Below are 22838 nucleotides of genomic sequence, written 5' to 3' on the forward strand. Positions count from 1 at the left end.
CAATTTCTAAATGGCTTCCACACATTGGTCAAATAAACCAACAATCAACTTTTTATTAGTTGGATTAAATCAAGCACTTAATAAGAAAGGTATCTCTACATGAAAATTCAAACCCCAACCTTCAGTGTTCCAATTTGTCTAGTGTGAAAATGTTAAAGTGGCCATTCACCTTCAGGCTTGTGCTAACAAATTTAGTGTATTGCCCTGCAATCCAAAATATAATGTAACCTTAGTATTGTTATCTTTAGTTCTGTCAATTGAAGTTTCTGCATAAAGGAGCAAAATTAATCTTTGCTTGTAGTTAATGGATGCCGTTTTATAGACATGGGGGAGCTGCCCACACAGAAATCCCATAGCAATTAGTCATAGGGGAAACATTTTGTATAGCTATGTAAAGTCATGTAACAACAACGAAAAAAAATACATATATATATATATATATATATATACACATACACACACACACATCATGGTTATGAGAGCATCTCATTGATTTAACAAGAATAGTAGAAAAAAGGCTACAAGCATTTTACCATTGATAAATGAAGGAGTTTAGGAGTGTACATAGCAGCAGGGGCAGCTGGGCCAAGAGGGTCATCCAATTATTGAAGTTAAATTCATCTGTGCACTTTCCACTGTCATTGTCCAGGGTATCAGAAAAATTAGCACTCTCAACAGATGCTGATGAATTCCCATTTGTTAATTGCTTTTCCAAACAAAGACGTGCTTGAAAATACTATGACAAGAAAAACTATGTTAATGCAGGGCATTACCCCTATCAGTTTGAAAATAAGCAAGTTTGATTGGCCAATAAAAAAGCTGGTTGGTACTGTGAACTATAGCATAAAGTACTTAAGCAAATAAAAATAATAACAAAAGTTATTTAAGTAAACAACCACAATCAAATTTGCCAAGATCATCATTGGACATGTTGCGACATGTTGTGGTAATCTAACCGTGATCAACCTGTGCCAACCAAAGTGGTGTCAATGTTAGCTGAATAAAACCTCTAAGAAATAAGTGAACTGGTGCTAGACTGCAATATCTGCAAGCCACCAAAGGCAATAGGGGGTGTATTTACTAAAGTGCAGGTTTTTAGTAGTGGAGATGTTGCCGATAGCAACCATTCAAATTCTAGCTATTATCTTCTAGAAGGTGCTAGACAAATGTTAAGTAGAATGTAATTGGTTGCTATGGGCAACATCTCCAATTCGAAAAAACCTGCACTTTAGTAAATATACCCCCAAGGGAGATGTATAAACCTGACAGATAAAGATGAGAAGTTATCCATAGCAACCAATCAGCTTTTAGCTAGCACAGTCTATAAAGTGACAGTTACAGGATGATTGGTTACTATGGCAACTTCTCATCTCTCTCGAAAGTTTGATTCATCTCCTTCCATTTCCTTAAAAGTGATGTATGTAAGCTCACTGATATTTTGTGTTTTGTAACACCAGAGGAGAGATGCAGCAATGAGAGAAATGCGGTCAAACCCCCAAAATGCAGGTTTGACTGAATTTCTTATATGCACCAAGCCCCAGAATGCATCGTTGTATGCGGTGGGTAATGCCATCTTCAGATGGAGTTACTCTATAGAAGCCTATGGGCTTCTATACGGAGAGTGATGTGAGAGATCCAATCTGATCCCTCCCAGCATCCCCTGCAGCATGTATATGCGCGGAAGGACGCCAGAGGGACCTCAGTATCACAGACCAGTTTTCGCAAGTACGCTATATAGCGCGTATATTTTACCCGATAAATGGCAGTGGGGAATCAATAAATTATGATGGGACCCAAAAACAATGAAGCAGGACCCCAATTTTTATAAATGATGGGTCCCTGGGACCCACAAAATTTTCGTCTCAGCGCGATCACTGTAGACCCGGACGTCCCTCATTCGCAAAGGACAGCTCTTACAGAGACAGCCGTCTTTTGTGATTTTGTTCATGCATCCCGCCCCAGACAGTTGTACAATATAAAGCAAACATTTGTTTCTTCCTAAAAAACATCAGACTCTTAATTAAGAAAGTTCATTACCAACACTCTCGTAATACTGAAATTTCAAAATTCCATTATATATTTTTTTTTTTTAAACAAATGCTTACACAATTAGTGATGGAGGATGAGGACAATCCAAACATTTAGATAGAGTCCATTGTCCAACCTCACCAATTGTGCCTCATAGGATTTGGTTGTTAAAATCTAACCATTAAACTGTTCAATTTGGCCACAAGCATGCTTGTTCTATGCGGCGGGAAATACGCATGTGCAAGGAAAAGCATGGAGTTACCAGTTCAATGAGGTTCTGATGACTGCGTGGGACAAGAGAATGTCGGAACAGCCATGTGATAATAAAAGCATTTACAATAAAATGTGTGCATATAGGAGCATATATCATTAAAGCATGACTATCCTGTTTTTTTTACCCGGTCAAACAACTAGAATGTAAGCTCCTATGAGCAGGGCCCTCCACCCTCTTGTGCTTCTCCTTACTCTATGTTCATCTACTTCTTACTCTCTACCAGGGCACCTAACACTTGGTTGCTTTGCATTGTTGCTTATCTGGGTGTTATGGTCGCGAATGTAGCAATGTATATTATTTATGTCCTGTAATGTATTGTATTGTATTATACTGTACTGTAAGTCACTGTAAATCAATCTATTTGTTTATGTACATTGTAAGGCGCTGCGGAACACTTGTGGCGCCATATAAATAAACGATAATAATAATAATAGTAATAATAACTACAATACATTATGGAACGTATGACCCTGCAGGCAGCATTAATAATGACAAAGCACTCAGCATGGTTTTAGAGCTGGGTCACTCACTGGAATTGCGGTGATGAAAAAGTTCCAGGGCAGCAGAGTCCCAAGACCCAGGATGAGGAATATAATACTGACAAAATGGAACCTATCAAAACAGAGAGAGAGATATATGTATATAAAAGGGAAGTTTAACTCTGTATTGTGATATCATCATTACTGCAGTGTCAGAGTGTGGTCCACAATAGATGAAGATTTACTTCCATGAAATGCAACAAAGCACGCATACAGTAATACAATATTTTAAAAAAAAACACCCAATTAAAGACTCAATAAATGTATGTGCTAATACACACCACATTCCGCAAGTTACAGTAACTAATCCCTCATTTCACAAATACAGCATTGCAGTTCCTGCCAATGCAATGTCATACCATTTGTAAATGTAAGAATGTTTTTGTTACAGGCTGCCTTTTCCCAATAACTGAGCGACCATACAACACTTGCAGTGCAATGCGACAGAACGAGATTCAAATTTATCATTTACCCATGCAGAATGACATAGTATAGAAGGCAGATAGCCTCTTCATAGAAGAGTTCCAGGTGGAGGCAACGACTGACATGTATTTCCGCCGAACACATAGGCTAAGAGAACTGGTTTATCAGGAAGCAGTCACATACCCTCCAATAACAAGCAGCCCAGCAATCTACAGATCTAGAGAAATATACACTCTCTGGTATGTGGAATATAACAGATTAAGCAAAGGAGTTATGTTAGAGGAAATAGGATAATCCTTGGGGTATTAGATGTGGGTAAATATGAGAGGGACATAGGATATACAGATATAATATTAGATAGAAGTAAGAAACAAAGTAAAGAGGCTAGAAACAGCCAGTCACTCACTTATCCTGTGGTTTATCCTTGAGAGACATCCTGCGATTTCTGTCCTCCTAATGCTCTTGACTGTTGTCTAATAAACTGTCAGGAGAGGAGGAGAAATGGTCACATGGATATTTTCTAAGCCATGAGCGAGTTAAAGGCCCAGCAGTTTCCAGCTCCTCCCCATGTGCTTCCCTGAATGAAATCCCTCTCAGCTAGTCCTCCTCCCCCTTTACCTCCTTTCCTCACTCTTCGGCCACAGTCCAAGGCTCCATTCCCCTCTCCGCTTATTTATGCTGCCATAGTTTATCATTTGTTTCCCTTTCAAAATCTCCTGCTTTCTGCAAAACTTGTCCTACTTGCTGCAATGTCCCTTGTTGGTCTTACGTGGATATTTGTGACTGTGGCTATTGTCCTGCACCTCCTCACACCCCTTCTGAAATTATCACCCCTCTCCTAATACACATCTGTTCAACTGACTGAGAACTAATCAGTAGGCAGTCGCTGTGCAGAGTCCTGTTACCTACATAACAAAAGGTGCTATACACTTAAAACAATAGTTAGTGCACTACAATACTAATGCATAAAACAAAGACAGGAGTCTTTAGAAGACAGATGCTAAAGTTACATATTAATATGATCAGGCAACAGAAAAAACAAAACAAAACACAATTAGACTGCAGGCTGCAACACAAAACGCATTAGTTCACATTTATTCATAGATACACATATTGAGGAACCAACTTGGGAAATTGATACATTCTATTAGTTCTGTATTGCAAATTGTAATCTCCTTTACAAATTTATTTGAATGGCTTCATTAGTAAACAAGTAGGCCCTGTTATTTGAGGAAAACCTAGTGAATTATGGCCCTCATTCAGAGCCACTCGCTAGCGGCAGTACGCTCGTTCCGAGCGATGTTCGCACATCTGCGCATGCGTACGGATCGTTATACGCATGCGCGAACCAGTCAGTGCGGCCGAAATTCATGTGCTCGCAATATAGCGAATGCCTGCTATTTTGAGTGACAGAATGAGGCGTATGTGGGTGGTAACAGGGGAAGGTGCTTGAAAACGGGGAGTGGAGATCAGAACGCAGGCGTGCTTAAAGGTCAAAACGGGCGTTTTATGGGTGTGCATAATTAATACAGCAGCGTCATTGACCACGTCACTGGGTTATTTTATAGCCAGAACTGCTCGCAAGATTGTGGTAGCAAAAACCAACCACAAGAATAGCGAGCAGTTCATACGCTGGTCGATGTTCTCGATTAATCTAATAAATAGCGGACATGACGTATGGTGCGAGCGGCTAGGGGGCGTTTGTAACAAATAAACGAGCGTATGTTTTGCTCGCTCGTTCAGACTTAGAGGTGTGAACAGACTGCAATTTGCGAACGGATCATTTGAATAGCCACCCCTTGTTTTTGAACGAACGACCGCAAATAGCGAACAGCTCTGAATCAGGCCCTATATGGTCACTTGCTGCTCTCTGGGAATCTCAGTATGCATTCTTGCACAGTAATGACGTTACTTCTTCCTTTATTTGGTATAGTGATGATGATCACACCTCTCTAACACCCATAAGGTTAATGCAGACAAGTATAATCTAACAGTGTTCACGCTAGGCTGTTTTAGCAGGCGCAATCCACAATTTATAAAGGGCAAACTGTGCAGTGCCCTTTATAGTGGTGCCCTGCTAAAACAGCCTGGCTGCTGCTATTCGGTCGCCACATGAATGCATCCATTTACATTAAGGGAGAGCTTGGGGGAAGCATGCCCCCATTAGTGACGCCGCCGGCTGGGCACGCCTCAAACTGTGACATCAGTGGGGCCATTACTGCCCCCGCAAACGTGCGCCCTGTCAGGCCCAAATCCTGCCGGGAACACACTAGAACGTGTTACTTTGGTGTCCTATTGCAGTGTACATACAGATGTCCTCCATCGTTGTTGCTGCAGTCTCGTTAAACAGCCCTTCTAGTCCCGTGCGTGTTTACTCATTTTGAACGTCTTTTCGTGAGTCTGTTTTGCGGCTAATGCATTTTATTCGCCATGCGATGCAAATAAGGACCCTCGGCAAGCCATGACGACGTATATGCTACCACCATCCCCGAAGGTCTCCATGTAAATTTAGCAAAGTGTAGCCCATAGGCAACAGCGGCTAACACCATCTTCAGATGGCGATAGCTACTGGTGCCTAACTCCTTGGTAAATCTGACATCTTTGCAGCCCCCATATGGAAATGAAGGAACCTAAGTCCTGCTTTCATACATGAGTGATACTTAATATTTGTGGGTATCCCCTGTCGAAGTTGAATAATTGAGTGAGACAAGTTCAGTTTAAAATTTAATCGCAGCGACGCCATCTTGCGAATGGCCGCAAGACACCATTTTGGAAATGAGATCGCAAGACACCATTTTTTGTGGTCAGCGTTAATTCAAGTTATAACCCAGGAGCTAAGAACAGATGGCAATGTTTTTGTTAACCTACCAAGGGCAACGGGAAAAACCAGCTTTCTAAGTAGAAGTAAATAAGAAGAGACAATGGGTATTTTTACATACAAATTGGGAATCCCTGGATGCAGATAAAGTATAGTTGTGGCAATTGTAATATAATATCTACACAATTGGATTTGCCTGAATCCTAGAAAAGATGGCTCCAAATCCCACAGTTTGAGGTGATAATACATTTGCATTTCACACAAGAGTCTGTGAGAACAAAAGAGGTTTTGTTTTCCTTTGAACACAGCAGGTGGGGGCCTGCTGACAGAGGGCATGTAGAATTACAACCCTCAGCCATCCACACTGCTGGATGTTCACTTCGTGTATGAGAGATTATGCACTTAAATCTCACCCATTAATAACTAGCGTCCTTATACCAAACCCTGAATACCCACACACTACATATTCGCACATAAGGTTTCATAAGCATCAAAATGTATGATTCAAGAAGGTTCAGTTAGTTTAAAAATAAGAAATAAAGATATTTGTTAACTAAGGAATTATACAAGATAAACATGTAATTCTTGGAGTTGTTCTGATGCATACTCTTTCCACAGTTTTCCGGTGCTATCGGTGAGGAGATTGCATTATGCATTCTCGAGTTATGGACCGCAGAACCTACAAGCAACCAAAATATATATTTTAGATTCAACTGTTAGGATGCTAAAGGAGGCGTTACCAGAAAGACTCCGGCTGTCAGAGGCAGGGAAAGTCTATTTGAAACAAACCTGTTAAATGTGTCGTTACATATGCTTCTCCTCTGGGAACCAATGAGGTCAGCAGGAAGTTCTCCCTTTGTCCTGTTTCAGTCTGGGGGGGAATAAATACACGTGTCCAAACACTGGTTTGCCAGTTCATGCTGAATTTTGGGTGAACTGAGGATATCTAGTCAGAAGTCTATCTCTGGGTCCGGAGGCGCAGTGTATGTATAACCGTACTTGGTCTGTATTATTTCCTTTTTACGCCTAAATTATGTATGTATAGATTGCGTGTAACTGACTGTACTTTTACCTGACTAATACTTGTGCGTTGGAAACACAGATTCCACTCCTGTCTTTATTTGCGGTTAAACTGCGTACGCAATTAGCGTTCTGTTTAGAGGTTTTAGGCAGGGTTTTGTCTTAGAGGTTCTAGGCAGGTGAATCTTAGAGGTTTATAGGAAGGAATGTATTAAAAGGTTTATTTTAGATTCTACACCCCTGAAAACAGGCATTATTATTTGATAGGCCCCTTAAATAAAGCACAGGAAGCGGTCACCAGTAAGACCCATAAAGGGGCCGATTTATCAATAATCACATACTCAATGCGACTTGGGCGTGATATTAGCACACAAAATCGCATTGCAGAATGTATTAAATAGTACATGCAGGGACAGGAGCGCCGACAGGATCTCCTGTCCCTGCATGTAAATAGAGCCCAGGGTGACTTAAATAATCAAAATGTAGCAGCATTTATTGAAAATAGATCTTGTGAGATGTACAATGTAATGAATCTCACACTATTGCCCATCAAAAAAGTTTGCCTTGCAGCTTAGCCCATCCATTGATCACTTAACAGTTATGCCCTAGGGCTTGGAGTATGCAGGAGTGAATGGGTATAGAAGTTTTAATAATAATATAACTAGCCTTTACAGAGAGCGAAAAACAGCATGAAGCTAGCAGATTGTATCATTAATAATATAATTGAGAGAGAAAGGCTTTGCAATTAAAGGTTATTCTCCGTTTGTCTGACCTCAGCAGATGGCAGGAATGAAGGGTGACTGGCTATACAGTGTTCGACCACAGTAAAAAGACCATAGCCCACTCAAGGGTTAAAGTTAAAATTAGCCACAAGCCAACACCCTCACACATCTTATCTATCCCTTGTTTACTAGTAACATGCCAACAGGTTTTACATTTACCATAAACTACATTTACAGCTCCCTATGTCTGGAGAGGCAGATTAGCGTGTAGAATGCCTACATGGATGTTTGTGAATTAAAAAAAAAAAAAAAAAAAGTAACCAGCAATAAGCGAATTTGGATGCAGTAACACATTGATACTGTATTGGGGGAAGGTTAGGGAAAGGGGGGGTTAGGCACTAGGGAGGGAGGTTAGGGTTCGGCACCCCCACTGGGAGACTTAGGTTTAGGGTGCAGGGAGGGGGGTTAGGTTTAGGCACCCTTGGGGGGAGGTTAGGGTTAGGCACCCCTAAGGGAGGGTTAGAGGGGGGAGAGGGGAGGGCTAGTATAATTACAGGCGCCCGTCGGGATCTTCATCCGTCGGTCTCTCACTGTCGGGATTAGAACCAGCGGCTATTAAGCCATCAATATTTCAATCCCATTCCATTTTAGGATATGTGCAACACCAAACACACACGTATGACTGCAACCTATTCTAAGCCAATTTTCATTTTTAGAAGCTTTAGTAAATCTACCTCAAACTCTCACATGTGCACTGCCAAATTAGTAGTAGTTCTGCATGGAGTTGTCACACTGCAAAAAAGTGAGAGTTCGTGAACCAAGGTTACTAGGGAAAGCCACCTCTGTGTGGATGTCCCAGTGTGTGTACTTAAAGGTCAGTTTAACCTGAGTAATATTATTATTTTATGGTTAACAGCTTTTTGTGGGAATAAACACTTTTTTTATTTACAATGACCGAGAGTGTACGCATACCAATTTCAAGGCTTCCCAAGGTGTGTGTGTAAGGAAATGTTTATGTTCCCCTCGATGTGATGACCCTTCTCGGTACCGGGAGAGCAGCTCTTAACAATACTTATACCAGACACAATTGTATGTTAAGAATCACTCTGTTTATTGCATGCGTGATATAGGTGTATATAGGAAAACATACGGGTGTGGCGGGTAATTGTACGGTAGCTGATTGGTATAAATTTGCTGCATTGGGAGGAGAAAAGGGAAGGGAGTGAGTACATGGGGCATAACATGATTGGTAGACTAGTGGTTACTAGGCAGATACAGAGCAAGTTTGCACACGGTACAAAAATAGGTAAAAACACAATACATACTTTGATATATATATATATATAAAAGTAATGTCCCTTTTTTAACCCTTCAATCCCCTCTTAGAATCATGAATTTATATGATGTGATTCTTGTATATTTGGCTTTTGCGTTTCGCCCTCCAATTTACAAGGTACTGGGCGTAACCGTCAGGTGTTTCGTTGTCAGGAGAATCAGTACCAACATCATTGTACATTAAAACATTATCTATCCCTTTAGTGGTAAGTCTCTTGCAGCACGGTATCACACAATAGACCACAACACCAATAAGAACCAATGTTATAAGGAGGAAGAGCCCTATTTAGACAAGGGCCTGCTTCCAGTTTTGAATCCATCCAAAGTATTGGCTCCAGGGGTCATCGACGCCTGAATTCTTCTTCAACTCTATTGATAAATCTTCCAGTTTTTTAATAGCTAGAGTAACTTTACCATTGGGGCCTGTGTTGTCAGGGATATATGTACAACATCCTTCAACTTTTCCTATATAAACACAAGCTCCTCCTTTCTCTGCTAACATCATGTCTAGAGCCATACGATTTTGAAATGTCATTTGTGATGTGGCTTCTAATTGTTCTGCAATGCCTTTTAAAGCATCTTTTGTATCATTTACAAATCTCTGCTGGTTGTAGTAAATGTAATTAATCCAAGCAACATTCTTGCTTGCGGTAATGGTGGGGATGATGGATTCAAAGCCGGCCGCAACTTGGTCTCTGGCCTTAAATTCATCTGGGACCCCTCTTGGGACACCAATTGCATCAATATATACATGTGGATCAAAACTCGCTAAAGGTGTCTCTCTTTTCTTTCTGCTAATTGTGTTTTCAGGCAAAGGTGCCTTTATTTCTACAGGTAGTATGTGTAAGGGCATAATAATTTTGGCTAGAGCACATTCCCCTTGCCAGGGGGTGTCTAACTTTGTTCTTAATTTCATATCACCACAAATATAGAAGATATCTCCTAGGGATTTAGTCTGGTTGGCTAGGACAGTAGTCCTTCTCTCTGCACAATATCCTGGGGGGAAAATTTTCAAATTTCTACCCGAGGTGTCATTGGATACATAACAAGTGTAATTACCAGGATATATGGTGATAGTGCTTCCTGGATTGGGATTTTTGGACAATATAGGGTATTTTTTCTTCCACATCTCACATCCGCTACTGTTAGTATCTGTGCCATTGTAAAGGCTGAAGAAACAACCTTCTTGTGATACTGGGATATTTAAAGGTACAGTACCTAGATGAGGCCTGGATTTTGCACAAACATAACAATTACTTTTATTATGTGTATTAGCATTGTATTTCATCCACTCCATCCAGAGATTAACGTCAGAGTACCCTGTTTCTACAGCCAATGTGTCTTCAAAGGATGGGTTGTCTATGGCTACCATTTCTTTGAGGGTACTTATGTGTGGTTTAACAGAATATTGTTGGGTGGTGGTTTTAGGTTTATAATCTTTGTTATTGTACATATCCTTTAAATGAAATCTTATACGGGGGGGATTTATAGCTCCATGGTAACTAAAAATGTACTTCCCTTCATCCTTGGGCTGAGGATTTTTGACACTCAACAGGAGGCGGTCGGTACATTTGTTTGGCCTAAACAGCGTCAATCTGGTGAGTAGGGGCTCATCATAGTGGTCCTTCTTGTCCATTGCCTCTTGGGGTTGATAGCCCCAGTTTCCTCCGGCACTCCACCCCACAGATCCCCAATAATCACAATTTTCCCCCCAATATTCACTAGTAACGCATATGTAAGGTATATTATTACTATTCATTGTTCCAATAGGATCACATCCCCACTCCCAACGCTTATTTGGGCATCCATTCTTACGTATTTGACAGAAATTAAATAGGAAGGTAGCTACGTGGGTGTTAGAGGAATTATACCAGAAGGTAAAAATGCCGTCAGTGTCCTGGGTAATGTCTACTTCAGTTTTTGTGAGAGAAATGAGGACTAACATGACCGTCAAGGTGGTCACCAGGGGACAGGTGAGCTTCATCTTCTCTGGTGGTGTTGTTCTTATTAGGTTGGAGGTCAGGGCTGTCTGCCCTCGTTAGTACCTCTTCCTGTAGGGGATCAGAGTTGTCTACTCCCGTTAGTACCCCTTCCTCGATCTGTTCTCTATCTGGGGTGTTGCTAGGGATCTTCTTCACTCTGGATGCGTGTATCCACACTGGACTTTCTTCTGTAAGGACAGCAGTCCTTGTTATAGCTACGATCTCCGTTTCTGGACCATAGGTGAAATCTCCTGGGTTCTTATTTTTGGCGAGGACCTTCACAACGACCTTGTCTCCGATCTGGAAAGGGTGTGTTGGTTCCTGTGGATTAGAAGGATTTTTGCAAATAACATCACGTTCAATTTCACTGAGTCTGGTGATGAGGGACCTAACATACTCTTCTCTAATCTGTTCTAGGTCTCCTTCCTGGACTATCATTGGTTTCTTGGCCCAAGGTGTGGGAAAAGGTCTTCCCATCAGAATTTCAAAGGGTGAGTAGCCTAATGTCTTTTGTGGGGTCATTCTGACTTCCGCAAGTATTATTGGGAGAACTTGTTTCCACTTATTAAATGTTCCTCCTGTGGCTTTTCTAAGTTTATCTTTTAAAGTCCTATTCATTCTTTCCACAATTCCTGAACTTTGGGGATGATAGGGAATGTGAAATTTCCAATCTATTGTGATTTTGGCTGTGAATGCAGCTCCTTTGTCACTATCTATTTGTAACGGGCATCCCCATCTAGGGATAATTTCTTGTGTTAGTATGCGTGCAACTGTTTTAGCATCCTCTGCTTTTGTGGGAAATGCCTCTGGCCATCTGGAGAACAAGTCCACTATGACTAGAGCATACTCCTGTTTTGTGCCTTGGTTTGGTATGTGTATGAAATCAATTTGCAAGTGTGTGAAAGGCGTAGTAGGATACTCCAAATGTTGGTGCTTTGCTTTTATTGGATTATTGGGATTGTTGCGTAGACAAGTAATGCATCTTCTTACATATTGGTCTACCAAATTCTTTGCATCTGTGATGTAAAAATCTTTACTTAAAAGCATAGCTGTGGTGGTTTTGCTATGGTGTCCTACCCCGTGGTAGTGAGCAATGAATAATGGGGCGCTTGATTGTGGTATGCATGGTCTCCCCTCTTTGCAGATCAATCCAGTTTTAGGATTTTTCTGCAATATAGGGTACACCCAGTCATCTAAATCCTTTGGGGTTGCTGAACTTTGTAGTTCAGTGATTAGGAGATGGTCATCTATCATGGGAGGAGTTATGACAGGCATCTGGTATTGTGCAATGGGTTGCTGTGCTGCCTCTTTAGCTGCTGCATCAGCAAGGGCATTGCCTTTTGAAACAATCTTTGTTGCCTGTGTGTGCTCTGCAGTGTAAAATTGCAATGTCAGATGGTAATGTGATTGCATGTAGGAGGTTGGTGATAAGGCGTCCATGTGAAATGCCTTTCCCATCAGCTCCTATAAATCCTCTACTGGCCCAAATTACACCATGGTCGTGTACTACGCCATGTGCGTACTTTGAGTCTGTGTAAATTGTGACAGGTTTGTCTTTGTACAGCTGGCAGGCTCTGGTTAGGGCAATGAGTTCTGCAGCTTGTGCCGATTGGAATGGGATGGGTTTGGCCTCGACAATGTCATGTGGGAGGCGTACAATGGCATACCCTGCTTGGTATGTCGTGTCATTAGGTCTACTACATGAACCGTCAACAAACACTTGGTCAGCATCTGGAATGGGCACGGGTGACATGTCAAGTCGGGGTGAAGTTTCTGCTTCTATTGTCAATGTGCAGTCATGATCGTCAGGAATGTCATCCTCTGGACCTTTTAATCCTAAAAGTGCATTGAGAATGGGTGCAGGACCTGCATTGGTATTTGCATATTTAATATCAAGTGATGTGTTGTTGAGCAGGAGGACTTCGTAGCCACTCAGTCTCTGTGCTGACATATGCTGTGTGTGTAGCCCCTTAAGCAATGCTACAACATTATGTGTGGTATGGAGAACAGTGGGTGAGCCTAGCGTGAGTGTGGTTGCCATCTCAGTCACCATTGCACAGGCAGCAAGTGCCCTAAGACAGGCAGGCATACCTTGGACCGACACAGGCATTACTTTGGAGAAAAATGCAACAGGGCGCAGCTTACCTCCATGTTCTTGAGTCAGTACCCCCGCCATGGTTTTACAGTTGTCCCTTGCGTATAAATGAAAAGGTTGTACATAGTTTGGGAGGCCGAGTGCTGGACTTTTAATCAACATACATTTTAGACTTTCATATGCGTTTAACATTTCTTGTGACCATTTTATCTCTCTAGGCATGTCATTGAGTGTGGCTTGTCTCAAGATATTGTCATAATAGGAACAGTCAGAGATCCACTGTCTGCAATAATTGATCATACCCAGAAAAGATAGCATTTCTTTCTGAGTGTTTGGGCGGACCAGACCCAGTACAGACTGAATGCGTTGTGGACTGACTTTCCTCTCCCCTTTTGTCAAGACAAAACCTAGGTATTCAACATTCTGTTTGCACCATTGCATTTTTGTTTTGGACACTTTGTGTCCACATTCACAGAGCCATTTTAACAGTGATACACCATCCTCTCGGCACTCCTCTTCGCCTAAACTACAGAGAAGCAGATCATCTGCATACTGTAGCAGGACGGAACCATAGGGGGGATACCAGGGTTTTAATGTGGATTGGAGCACGATGCTATACACAACAGGTGAGTCAATGAACCCCTGTGGCAACCTACACCATGTTAGCTGGCGACCCTCAAAAGAGAATGCAAATAACAACTGTGTTTGGGTCTCAACGGGTATACTGAAAAACGCATTTTTAAGATCAATTACTGAGAAAAATGCTGCGTCTGCAGGGATGACTGTGAGAAGCGCTGTCACAACGGGGACAATGGGTGCAATTGGCACTATGAGCTGATTAATAGCTCTGAGGTCTTGTACAAACCTTACGGAGCCATCTGCTTTTGCAACCGGGTTTACTGGTGTGCAGTATGGCGAGACTATTGGTCTAATTATACTTTGTTCTAGGAATTCATGTATGAGTGGTCTAAGACCATCAATCTTTTCTTTTGACAATGGGTATTGTTTGTGGTACACTACTTGCGCATCTGGCTTAAGTGTAGCTTTATATGGTGTGCAGGATATCAGTCCCGTGTCATGTGGACCCGTGGCCCATATTTTAGGGTCAACTGTATCTAATTCGGGGTCTGCATTGGTCAAATCGGTCATGAGAAGGTGGGGAGATGAGACATCAATCCCTTTTCCTGTTTCAGTCGGGCTGATTGTGATTTCTAGTACAGAGAAAAGGTCTCTGCCTAGTAAATTGATTGGGCAGTCAGGTATTACAGCAAATTTATGTCTTCCCATGTAGTGACCTTTTATAGTCTCTACAGGGATTGGTCCAGTCACAAAAGCTTTTGTGGGTATCCCATTGATTCCCATCGAAGGAGCAGTCGGTACCAGGGGACCATCATATAGGTTCCGTTGCAACACACTAGTAGTGGCCCCGCTGTCAACCAAAAATGAGATGGGTATTCCATCTATCAGTAGTGGGATGAGCGGCGGTTCTTTCCAGTGATCAGTAACCTGGGCGTAGACTGGGATACCCTCCTCCGGGCAGCGTCAGCGTTGTTGTCCTTGCCAGTCAACCTGAAATCTCGGACTGTCTCTATTGTCTCTAAGAGGGGATTGCACTTGGTCATTGGGCTGTGGACGTTTATTGGAAGGGAAGGGGCAGTCTCTGGCCCAATGGTTATCCCTCCCACAATTAAAGCAGCATGTTTGGCCCTTTGGGGGGCCTGTGTTACGCATTTGAGGTAGTCTATTATCTCTAGGGGGGCGAAATGGTTGCCGTGGTCCCCTAGGTTTGGCCTGATTTGCAAAGCGTATGAATGGTGTCTGTGTCACAGTACTTTTCTTAACATCAAAACAACCGGCTGCTTCCTTTTCATACAAGTGTTTTTCAAAATCATTCATTTTATCAGAGGTCCATGTAGAGACGCTCTGTTTCACGGCAAGGATATGGGTCGGCAACAGATTGTTAATGAAGGTAGAAACAAGCAAGCTGTCATTATCTAAAATCGGTAGACCGGCTTCCTCGGTCCAACATTTCTTAAATCTTTTCCAAAAATCAGTCACAAGTTCTGATGGTTTGTGTTTGCAACGTAATGCTACAGGGAGTGATGAACGTGGTTTGAATACATCTAACATGTGTTTTTCTATTTGTTCCCACATGGTGTTAATGCCATCTTGTGTGTTCAAGGGATAGTTGGCAGAAGTCTGGTCAGCTGCTATTATTGGATCATTAATACTTTTGACTTCTGTCCAGTTCCATCCATTGTAATGGTCAATTACACCATCAATAATAAGTCTCATATCTTCTTGTGTGTAACTACGTCCCTTACAAGCTTTCTTTAAATAAGTGATGCAACCCATAGGTGTCACTGTTGGCTTGGGACAATTTTTAATTATCCTATTTAAATCTTCAATTTCAATGGGTCTTTTAAGTAGTTGGTCCCCAACCGTCATGAATGGGTATTCTCCCGTGGCATCTCCTTCTTTGACCCCTTTTAATTTAAGTGTTGTTCCCTTTCTAGTAGTTGATGGGCTGGTGAGACTATAGTTTACTATACTTGAGTCGGCACCCGTTCTACTTTTACGAGTGGTGGTGTCAGGGAAAGGTTTTTTATCTTCCTCATTTTCATCTTCACTATGTGACGGTACATGATCATCATCTTTGGTACTGTCCACAAGGGGGGTCCGATTGACGGGGGGAGGGATAAATCCTCCACCTACGGCCCCCCCACCAAATCCTCCACCTCCTCCGCCACCGTCGCCATTTAGAGGCGCCGGTGGAACCTGGGCAGGACATGCAGCAGCCACGGCCATAATCTCGTCATCCGTCAGTGACGGGTAAAGACGGGCATAAGGCGGCGGTGCTGTGGGTGGACAAGTTGCCTCAGTTAATTTATTTAGTCTTTCTTGCTCCTTTTTATGTAAATTTGCACATTTAACTGTTGCCTTTTTTCCTTTCAAAGTGAATTTATCTTTCCAATATGGAGCAATCGTGAGCCATTGCTCTCCTCCAGCCCTCATATAGGTCATATTCCATTGTGGATCATGATCATACCATGGCCAGGCAGCCTTGTCTTCCAAAGACCTTTAACCATGTCCATATAAAATGGGTAATTTGATCCATCCCGGGGAAATGGGTTTGGACTTTTAACAGCCTCTGTCCATCCTGCTAAATTGTCTATCCATGGGTCAATGAGATAGTAGTTTGTGGGAGAGACACGGGCAACATAATCTTTACATGTCTCTCCTGGTAAGGGCGGGGGATATTCTGTATGTTTGTTTTTAGTCTGATCTGAACCCATAATAATTCTGTCAGTCAATATAGTCACAATAGTAATATCTGTCACAGGTCAGTCAACAACAATAGTTATAATTACTTTAAACAAATTAGAATAACACTCAGTGTCTGTGCACTTACCACCCGTGCACCGAGTGTCTTATAACTCTAAATATTGTAGTTTGAAAGACAGACATACAAATAATTAGGTGATCAAATCGAGGAGGTATTCTACTTGTGGATCCCTGATCCACCACGGTATCCCAGATACCAAACTATGGCGCCTTTAAATTTTCCTCAATCAACTACGTAATCTCAAGTCCCTGACTTGAATTACCTTATCACGTGTTCCTCGAACACGGTCTCGTCTCAGTTCAGTTTCAGCGTTTTGGCTGCAATTCCACGGCAGAAAAGACAGACAACAGAATTCTCTATCTTACCGCGTAGGAGACAGTCAAGCTGATCCCGGACTCGGAGCCCCCAGATTGTAAGGAAATGTTTATGTTCCCCTCAATGTGATGACCCTTCTCGGTACCGGGAGAGCAGCTCTTAACAATACTTATACCAGACACAATTGTATGTTAAGAATCACTCTGTTTATTGCATGCGTGATATAGGTGTATATAGGAAAACATACGGGTGTGGCGGGTAATTGTACGGTAGCTGATTGGTATAAATTTGCTGCATTGGGAGGAGAAAAGGGAAGGGAGTGAGTACATGGGGCATAACATGATTGGTAGACTAGTGGTTACTAGGCAGATACAGAGCAAGTTGTGTAACACAGTTTGCACACGGTACAAAAATAGGTAAAAACACAATACATACTTTGATATATATATATATAAAAGTAATGTCCCTTTTTTAACCCTTCAGTGTGTTCCCTAGATCATCACTCAAGTGAATGCTGAGAGAACATTGCTGATTTGCTCACAACACCATAATAGAACAAATACAGTGTACAGAGGACAGAACTGGCCTTCAGTTGTTTAATATTTAGACAAAATAGATTATCTGTGTTAGTGTGGAATTGATAAATGTTTCATTGAAAAAAGGGTTAGAAAAACAAAGTAAATAACAGAATAATAATATAGAAAAAACATTAAGGGGCCGATACAGAGTTGAAAGTAAAATGTACGTGCATTACGCCAATGAAGCATGACTGAGAAAATACTGATTTATCACACATATGCAGAGCTGTAACAGCAGCATATGTACCTTGTCATCATAATCCTAACAGGCCTATAAACCAACACAAAAAAATCAGGCGCTCCAGAGGCACTAAGTAGTACAATCAAGATGCAGCTCACCACTGTTGGGGTAGGCAGACCCCAAGAGAATTTATGGAAGAAAGAAAAAACAATTGTAGGAGCGCTAATTGGTTGATAACTACAGTACACATAAAAATTAGAAAGATATTTTAACACACATTTATTGTCTCTATAACATAAAATACCTTAGGTTAAATAAAATATGTATAAAAGGAAGTACATCTAGTATGAATCGGCACATATAATCAAATAAATACATAACATAAATTAATAAAAACAACAGCAGTATGTATAAAGCTATATATATATATATATATAAATGTATGGGATACTAAAATATAAGAGTCCCTGAGTATGAAGGTATCAAACAGAGTAAATCTTCGTAGCTTGTGAGGTAATGAAAGAGTCTTAAGTGGAACTGTACATATATCATCCAACAATTGGAGACAATAGCGACTTGATTTGGATCATAAATGTCTCAAATGATATGTAAAAAAATGGGGAGCTTTCACAACCAAATAATGAAAGGCTGTGCTAGCTTACTCACTGGTTGAAGAAAAAAATCCTTCGGTAGCTGGTGGTGGGGAGCAGTAAGCTGTGTATCATTTGTGATATCCCGGCCGGGATTGACCACTTTGGTAGGTAGACGGGCAGTGCAGCTCGTGGTAATGCCGTATCTTGTAGGTGGAGCGGCTGGGAAGAAAGTGTGCCGCTCTGAGAATAAGCAGTGTCCCACTGAATGGCAGAGCTCACTGGGGGTTAACTAAGTTCAGGTAAATATGCAGCCGTAGTGTGGAATCAGCATGTAGCTGTGCTGGATCGTGCGTGTGGGGAACGCCTCCGGAGATGGTCTCTCACTTGCCTGGCTACCGTGGGATTGTGAAACAGTACGTCTTGTTCATCAGATAGCAATAGGGAGCACCTAACGCGTTTGTCGGCTCTGGTATACTGGCCGTTTCCTCAGAGGTACCTCAATACCTATAAACTGTTGAATGCTGGTCTGCATGGGCCATTTTCATGTGTCACGACCAGGGTTTCTCGGCATAAGGGACGACGGGTATTACCTGCGTGGTCCTGGCAGAGGGGCTGGTGTCTGGTGGCAGGCATTGGCTGTGTGAGGTGTACCGCAGGCACAGTGTCATTTTGGCTGGGGTAGGCCTGGTGGTTGTTTCCATTCCACTCTGGTATGGGCGCCACCATCCTGCTTCTGGTCATGTGACTTAGTTGCTCCAGTCCTGGTGTGTCACATGCTCTCTCTGATCCATCACGATTCTGCACTGAGTAGTTAAGGGAGTTCAGAGCTTCCCATAGTTGCCAGTGCAACGTGTTTCACAGCGTAAGCTGTGAAAGAGTTCCTGTGCTTCTGCATAACCTGTCTGTTTGAGTGCTCGTCTGTGCTCCTGCTGGATCCCAGCTTCCAAGTAGCCTGCACCGCTCTGTCTGCTCCCAGTCTCCTGCTGGAACCAACCTGCACCTTTACCCTTTTCCTGATAAAGGACCTGTGTCTACAGTTACCCTGATACTACACTGCCTCCATTTACCTAGTTCTACACTGAGCCATCTCAGTACCACTCTCCACTTAATTTCATCAGCTGCTGCTAATCCAATTCAGTATCAATCAGTAACTGTTTTCCTGTCTGCAGCCCTGCAGTGACCATTTGGATTACAAAGACTCTTATTAATTCTGCCACTAGCTGGGCATTACCCATTCATACTTCACTAGTTTCTAATCATCACCATCCTCTTAATATCTTGGACTTTATTTTATCTGTATACGTCTGCAAATTCACCCATTAAAAAACCCACTTTTCAATTTAGATCTGTTCATGTGTCTGCTCCTATTACCACCCCGGGTCCACAACAAACCAAGATCCTAACACCATGAACACGACCTTACTGAACTTTGTAAGACTGCTCCTTCACATCCACGTGTCTCTGATCATAAGTGTGTACGCGATCAGAATGTGTTTGTCTCTGCTTTCTCGTATTTGCATGTGTCCATTTGCTGAGCATGTGCAGTGAGCACTGACGCAAGGTATGCTATGCAAGCAGGTTTACTTTCAGCTCTTCATTGGCCACTAAGGAATATTTGCAGGATATTCCCTGAAACAGATGTTTTGACGGGATATCTGGAAATATTAATAATTCGCTGAATGCATGATTTAGAGACCGCAGCAGAAATCTCCAATATCTGTTGCAGTTCCTCTATTTCTGACAGCACACATAGATCTCTTTGTTGCTGCAAAGCTGTCAGATTTACCAAGCTCCGGAATGTGTTCTCCTATAAAGCTACTATTTTGCAAAAATGACCGCAAGAGAGTTCCTCTGAAACCCTCCCCGATAACGGCCGCCACACATGCGTGGTCTGCTGACGGCGCATGCGCAGACCAGCCCCAGCTACCTATATAGAAGGGGAATTATTGCTTTTGCAAGTACTTCACTTTACACATCACTACGACGGGCTCTGTCCCTGCATTTGATTTTCAGTAAATTCAGGCATATGTGAATTTCTTATTGCTGCTAATTGTCGGGTTTGAAACCCAATAATTAGTAAATATGCATCTTACTGAGCTACACATAGAAAATGGATATAAATATAGAGATGGAGTACAGAAAATTAAAGAACAATTATAGATAGAAATAAACACAGGAGAAATGAGAAAGGCTGGGAATTTATAGATGTGACAAACAGAAAGATTGCTGTGAGAGCTATAAATAGTTTGAAAAGCTTTGTGCGAACTATACAAAGTCCATTACATTGTTTGAGTCATTTCCGCAATTCTGCATGCTATTGAGTTGCTAAATAGACCCCGCAATGACACAGTAATTACAGCACAAAATAAGTGTAAGGGGTCTATTTATCATATACAGTATTTGCGGGATATCCCCCAAAATAACTCATTTTCGGGAGGTACCCGCAAATATCAAGGATCCTTGGATGTACCTTGGGGGGGTACCTCCATTTCCGACAGCAAAAGCAGCCTAAGGCTACCAGATTTAGCAAACGCCAGTTTTAGCTTAATTGTTTCACTAAGAGAATTTTCAGAAGAGTGGTCGCTCCCCACTGCTGCCACTTGCAAAACAATTTGTGAGTCCCGGGGGCTCTACTCCACTGTTTCTGGGTCCTATTACATATTATGGGGGGGTGAGGACAGGCAGCAGTTGGGACAGTGCTGGGGAGAGGTAGCAGTTGGGGTAGAGCTTGGGGGTAAGGGAGAAGCTGGGGTAGAGGGGATAAAGGTGAATAGCAACTGGGGCAGTACTATGGGCATGAAGAGATTGGGGCAGGCAGTGCTGGGGGTAGGAAGGGGGCAAGGGAAGATGACAGCTGGGGCAGTACTGGGGGAAAAGGTGTGGGTTAGAACAGGCAGTACTGGGGGTAGGGATGGGGCATTGGTAAATAGCAGCTGGAGCAGTACTGGGGGGGGCAAGGAAGATTTTAGGGGCAAGCAGTGCAGGGACCCCCACCCATATTATTTGCGATCACTGCTGTTATATATTAGATTCTATTGCTATACTGATGTACATTTAATAAAGGCACCAGGTGTCATGAACTCTATAAATAATTTGGTGCCACCCGTCCTGGCTTTACACCCCCTCCCGCCACTCTTAACTTCGCATCTGCACTGCAGCAAAAGCAGCCGCAAGAAGTTATCCTCTGCCCCTCCCCCCACCAGCCAAGTCACCACACCTTTCGTCTATCTACCGGGGCCTACCTCTCTTCCTGGTGCTGAGGCCGTCCTCCAGCCTGGGGCCTGTCCTGTCGCCAGGGATGTCCTCCCGCCAAGTGCCGGGGCCATCCGGGTGCCAGGGCCTGCCCTGTCGCCGGGTGCCAGGGACGTTCTCCCTTCGGGGAAGTCCTGATGCCGAGGCCTACCTCCCGCCAAGTGGCAGGGCATCTGGGTCTCGTGGCCTGTCCTGTCGCCGGGTGCCTGGGACGTTCTCCCACAGGGGCCAGTCCTGCTGCCGGGGGCTACCACCCGCTGGGTGCCGGGGCCATCTTGCTGCCGGGAAAGCAGTCGCCTGTCCCTGTAGTGCTGGGTGCTGCGGCTGAACTTGAGCTGACTGGCTTCACATTTTATAGTCTTCCCTGGCCAGGCCAGGGAGACATCAATCATTCGATTGGAAGCCAAGGGATTGGCCACAGCGAGGCACGTCCCCAGGGACCCACCTATTTTGCAAAAGTGAGTCCCCTGTCCCTGCGCGTATTTGCGATCAGTGATCCATATCGCAGGGGATATTTTAATTTTTCATAGAAATATCCCCGCTCTGTACAAAGAGGAACTCACAGGGACAGTGGTTGCAGTAACCGCTGTCCCTGCTAGTTATATCCACGGCAAATTGTAGAAGTCTTTTACAAAAGTGAAAGACTTTTCCTGTGGAAGCTGATACTGCACAGGGTCAGCTTTCGGAACTGGCCAAAGACTGCGAGAGAGAGATCAAAAGGTCCCTCTCCTGCTACTAAGCCTTCATAGGTTTAGACCATCTGAAGATGGTGTAAACTACCGGGATAAAAACTCAGAAAAGCTTCGCTTTATGGAGTTTAGTACATAGGGGTCAGTTCGTAGTTCCCATTAATAATAATAGGTACTGAGATCTGAAGTGCTAATCAGCACTTTGCTGGAGATTTCTATGACATCTACTGCATTGTGCTTTTATTACTTAACTACAATTACATAAAAATTATACAGAAACTGCAGTTTCTGCATAATGTTATATAAAAAACAGCTTGAAACATAGGCCCCTAGATCACTTTACTTTTATCAGTAATAATACATTTAGGTGAATAAGGATTCCTTATTGATGCAAACTGGGCTGGCCGCATCTATATTTTATACAGTATATAAGGCTAACGCTGCTCTTGACCTCTATGGGGGGAATTGAAGTGTGTTGCGTGCCGGCAGCCACTAGATGGCGCCCAACGAAGCAATTAAATTGTTGCTCTGTTCAGGAGCGCACAGCCACCGGCGCTGACATTTCTGCTCGCAGCACCCCGAGCTTGCAAGCAGAAATGACCGAAAAGTGACCCGTTTCAGTGCTCAAATGGGACTTTCCGCGTCAAT

General features: G+C 42.8%; 3 protein-coding genes across 3 annotated transcripts in view; all 3 read right to left on the bottom strand.

The window, feature by feature from the left end:
• The window catches only part of SLC29A2 (solute carrier family 29 member 2), a 38644-nt gene that overhangs the window by 13860 nt on the left and 1946 nt on the right, over positions 1–22838 (bottom strand). The window contains exons 2-4 of the mRNA XM_088468333.1: positions 3671–3745; positions 2833–2914; positions 534–736 (exon numbers count right to left, since the gene is read on the bottom strand). Coding sequence (XP_088324459.1) covers positions 534–736; positions 2833–2914; positions 3671–3699 — 314 coding nt within the window. The 5' untranslated portion in view covers positions 3700–3745. The remainder of the gene's footprint in view (positions 1–533; positions 737–2832; positions 2915–3670; positions 3746–22838) is intronic.
• Positions 9446–10795, bottom strand: LOC148530709 (syncytin-A-like). The gene has a single exon (XM_088468285.1). It carries the CDS (start codon positions 10793–10795, stop codon positions 9446–9448), a length of 1350 nt encoding a protein of 449 aa, XP_088324411.1.
• Positions 10979–22838, bottom strand: part of LOC148530710 (uncharacterized) — a 108390-nt gene continuing 96530 nt past the window's right edge. The window contains exons 4-6 of the mRNA XM_088468286.1: positions 19834–19904; positions 16948–17082; positions 10979–11462 (exon numbers count right to left, since the gene is read on the bottom strand). Of these exons, the coding sequence (XP_088324412.1) occupies positions 11073–11462; positions 16948–17082; positions 19834–19904 (596 nt within the window). The 3' untranslated portion in view covers positions 10979–11072. The remainder of the gene's footprint in view (positions 11463–16947; positions 17083–19833; positions 19905–22838) is intronic.

This window comes from Taudactylus pleione, unplaced genomic scaffold (genome assembly GCF_031769625.1).
Source record: "Taudactylus pleione unplaced genomic scaffold, aTauple2 ptg000085l, whole genome shotgun sequence".
Classification (NCBI taxonomy): Eukaryota; Metazoa; Chordata; class Amphibia; order Anura; family Myobatrachidae; genus Taudactylus; species Taudactylus pleione.

Excerpts from the sequence above, each read along its gene's own strand:
- LOC148530709 (XM_088468285.1), bottom strand. The coding sequence starts at position 10,795 with ATGGACAAGAAGGACCACTATGATGAGCCCCTACTCACCAGATTGACG.